The sequence below is a fragment of the Arachis ipaensis genome, chromosome B03, assembly GCF_000816755.2.
Source record: "Arachis ipaensis cultivar K30076 chromosome B03, Araip1.1, whole genome shotgun sequence".
Taxonomy (NCBI): domain Eukaryota; kingdom Viridiplantae; phylum Streptophyta; class Magnoliopsida; order Fabales; family Fabaceae; genus Arachis; species Arachis ipaensis.
In genome coordinates this window covers 15,955,235-15,958,803 of record NC_029787.2, presented here as the reverse complement: position 1 = coordinate 15,958,803, position 3,569 = coordinate 15,955,235, and the positions used below count along the sequence as shown (strand labels likewise).

Below are 3,569 nucleotides of genomic sequence, written 5' to 3'. Positions count from 1 at the left end.
GTTATCCCTCTGAAATTAATGTAAATGTATTATTTTCTACCTACTTTCATAAGGGTATTTACCGTGAGAGTATTTCATAATTCTGTTTTTAATTATTTCAGATACTGTATTTGTATAGAAATATAGTTAATGCATTAACCTTTTTCTGCTAAATCTCTTTGTTTTTTCTTTATGTGCAAGAATTATTGATGATTATAACCTCACCCTCTCACACTTTCTTATCAGCTTGTTATGGTGGTCGATTCTCGTGATCCCCTGTTCTATCGCTGTCCTGATCTTGAGGTAATATGCTTTTTGGTATTTTGGTCTTTTTTCTTCCTCAAAGGAATGCTTACTTGACAAGTCTGGAGTAGAGTTCACTAGCTCTGTAGCAAACCTGACTATCTAAGCTATGACTGAAGGTTACAACATGAAAAATGATCGGAAGCCATAATTCATCTTTCTAATTATCTTCTTAACTTCTAATAAAGAAAATTTTGAATTTTTTTTTATCTTTTCAAAAATAGCATATATATTTGAATTTTTACTCATTTAAGTATTGGGTGGATAATTAGGAGGATGAATTAGGATTCTAATAATTCCTCTTAAAAAAATAAATAAATATAGAAAATGTTTGTACTGGATTTCTTTTGCAGCAGCTTTAGTGTCGGGACATTCAAGGAAGTCACAACTTTGATTTTTGCCAGATATATGTCTTAGATCTGTTTATCTTACTCTGAAGCATCCTTATCTGTTGTAAGAACCATTCTGTGTTATGTATGCCATGCATGATCTGTTGTTCTTTGCCTTTACTTTGGGACAGGCTTATGCACGAGAGGTTGATGAGCATAAACGCACTCTGCTTTTGATTAATAAGGCAGATCTTCTACCTGCTTCTATCAGGTCCAAATGTCCCACTTAGGGTTTATACGGTATCAGATCATTGAACGTTACTTTTTATCTTGCTTAGAATCTGATTTTGTCTTCCCTTTTTCTTCTACAGAGAGAAGTGGGCAGAATACTTTCGTGCTCATGATATTTTGTTCATTTTCTGGTCTGCTAAAGCTGCTTCTGCAGCTCTGGAATGCAAAAAGCTGGGTTCATCTCAGGAGGCTGTTAACACTGGGGGAACCAATAACCCAGATACAAAGATATATGGAAGGGATGAGCTCTTGGCACGTTTACAATCAGAGGCAGAAGAGATTGTTGAAATGAGGAGAAATTCAAGCTCCTCTGACACAGGGCCATCTAACATCAAAGCATCGGGTGAAAATGCTGCTGGTAATTCATCATCAAGTAATGTAATTGTGGGATTTGTTGGATATCCTAATGTGGGGAAAAGTTCAACCATCAATGCTCTTGTCGGTCAAAAAAGGGCTGGTGTCACCTCTACTCCGGGAAAAACAAAGCACTTCCAGACATTAATTATTTCTGACAAACTTACCCTTTGTGATTGCCCTGGATTAGTTTTTCCGTCATTCTCAAGCTCCAGATATGAGATGGTTGCTTGTGGAGTGCTGCCTATCGATAGGATGACTGAACACAGGGAGTCTGTCCAAGTTGTAGCCAATAGAGTCCCAAGACATGTCATAGAGGATGTTTATAAAATCACTCTTCCAAAGCCTAAGCCGTATGAACCACAATCCCGGCCCCCTTTGGCATCCGAGCTTTTGAGAGCATATTGTGCATCTCGTGGCTATGTCTCCTCTAGTGGGCTGCCTGATGAAACTAGGGCTGCTCGTCAGATCCTGAAAGATTACATTGATGGGAAGCTGCCTCACTTCCAATTGCCCCCGGGTAGGTTAAACGAAGAGCTGCATGTGGAAGATCACATGGGACAACATGACTTGGCTAACTTGCATGAGTCAGATTCATCTGGTATTGAACAGTCCTCAGATGTTGAGAGCGAGGTTACACCAAATCTTGATCACATATTGGACGACCTCAATTCGTTTGACATGGCCAATGGACTTGCTTCAAAGAAAGTTACTGTCAAGAAACCAAAGGCGTCGTCTCATAAGCACCATAAGAAGCCTCAGAGGAAGAAGGATCGTTCATGGAGGGCAGGGAATGATGATGGTGATGGCATGCCGGTTGCAGGAGTCTTTCAGAAACCAGTAAATACTGGTCCTACGAAGGTCTGATCGGGTTATATGATGCCCTATGATTTTTGTACATCACCTTAGTTTGACCACATGTACATTTTATGAGGTGTTGAAATGATGTTTTGTTTGTTTGTAAGGCATTGCAGAAATAGATCATTGTAGGCAATTTCTCTCTCTGAGGCTTGCCACATATGAGGAAGTTTTTATTTGGGAGAAAGCTATGTGCCTATGTATTGACTGCCATAAGTTATTGTTCCAACATTAATGTTATGAAAACACTGTTATAGGATACCCCACTCCTCCCTCCCCCCCCCTCTTTTTGTCTGGATGGCATAGGATTGAAAATAAAATAATTTGATAGGTAAATTACAACTTGAAAAATGTAGTACCAACTACCAAGGCATTGCCTAATGATACAGGATACTAGGTACTACTAAGCTGAGAAACTATTCTCTTATCCTTTGTTCATTTAAGTAGATAATCTCAAATCGAAGGGAAAGCCTGTCTGCCATTCGAAAGAAATTTATCTCGTTATAATAATAAAATATTTTTTTCCTGTTTCTGAAATTGATAGTTGCTTTTGTTTTTGTTTTTGTTTTGTCACCTTATTTCAATTATTCTCAATACTGCAGGAGATCGAAATTATAACACCTTTGTTTATCCCTGTCACCCTATAAATTACCTTATCGGGTGAGATCTTAATGGGTTCGAGTAAAACTTGGTATTATAACACTAAGTCCTTTTTCCACTATGAGAAATTCTCATGAATTCTATCCGTGTCATATTCTGATGAGCAGGATTTTCTGTAGCACAAAGGCAAACTCAGAGCATACTTAATGACACTGGATAAGAAAGAAGGAAATAACACTAGCTAAGCTTTTAGAGAGAAAGAAGAAATTTAGAACATGTTGTGAAGTAGGAAAAATAGATATATTACAATGTTCGTTGAGATCTGAATACAACTGATATGAGCTCCTCTTTATATAGAGGTCTCTGAAGGATAACAATATCTTACATAATTTAAACAAGCCTATTATACAATGCTAGTTGGAGGATAAAGATAAACCTTATCTCTTTTTGACTTTACTTAGACACGTGACAGAGATTATTTTATTTTAGTACACTCAATAATTATACATAGTGGGGACATTTGTTTTAGTAAATGGATGGATTAAAATAATTTTTTGGAAGAGTTTCATCACCGTCTCAGAAAAATGATGTATCATCACATGCCAAATTGACTGTTCTAAGATCCACTCCGGATCTTGTAAATAGTTAAGCGGATCTTCAGTGTTCTCTTCGTTAGGAGCAGCTTGAGCATTTTGCAGATATGAGTTATATGGGTTTGAATATGGACTTTCAGTATCATTGGGTATCCCTAAATCATTTCTGGTTAGACTTGGTGATAAGGCATATACTCTACCACTTTATATTTATTTTAAATATATTCTTAAATTTTTCTATTTTTTATTATACTTTTTAAAA

The 3,569-nt window shown here is 36.8% G+C and overlaps 1 protein-coding gene across 1 annotated transcript in view; it reads left to right on the top strand.

Annotated features, from left to right (window-relative positions):
• The window catches only part of LOC107630006 (GTPase LSG1-2), a 4,314-nt gene extending 1,939 nt beyond the window's left edge, over window positions 1-2,375 (top strand). Inside the window, exons 5-7 of the mRNA XM_016332998.2 lie at window positions 226-282; window positions 803-882; window positions 983-2,375. Coding sequence (XP_016188484.1) covers window positions 226-282; window positions 803-882; window positions 983-2,123 — 1,278 coding nt within the window. The 3' untranslated portion in view covers window positions 2,124-2,375. The remainder of the gene's footprint in view (window positions 1-225; window positions 283-802; window positions 883-982) is intronic.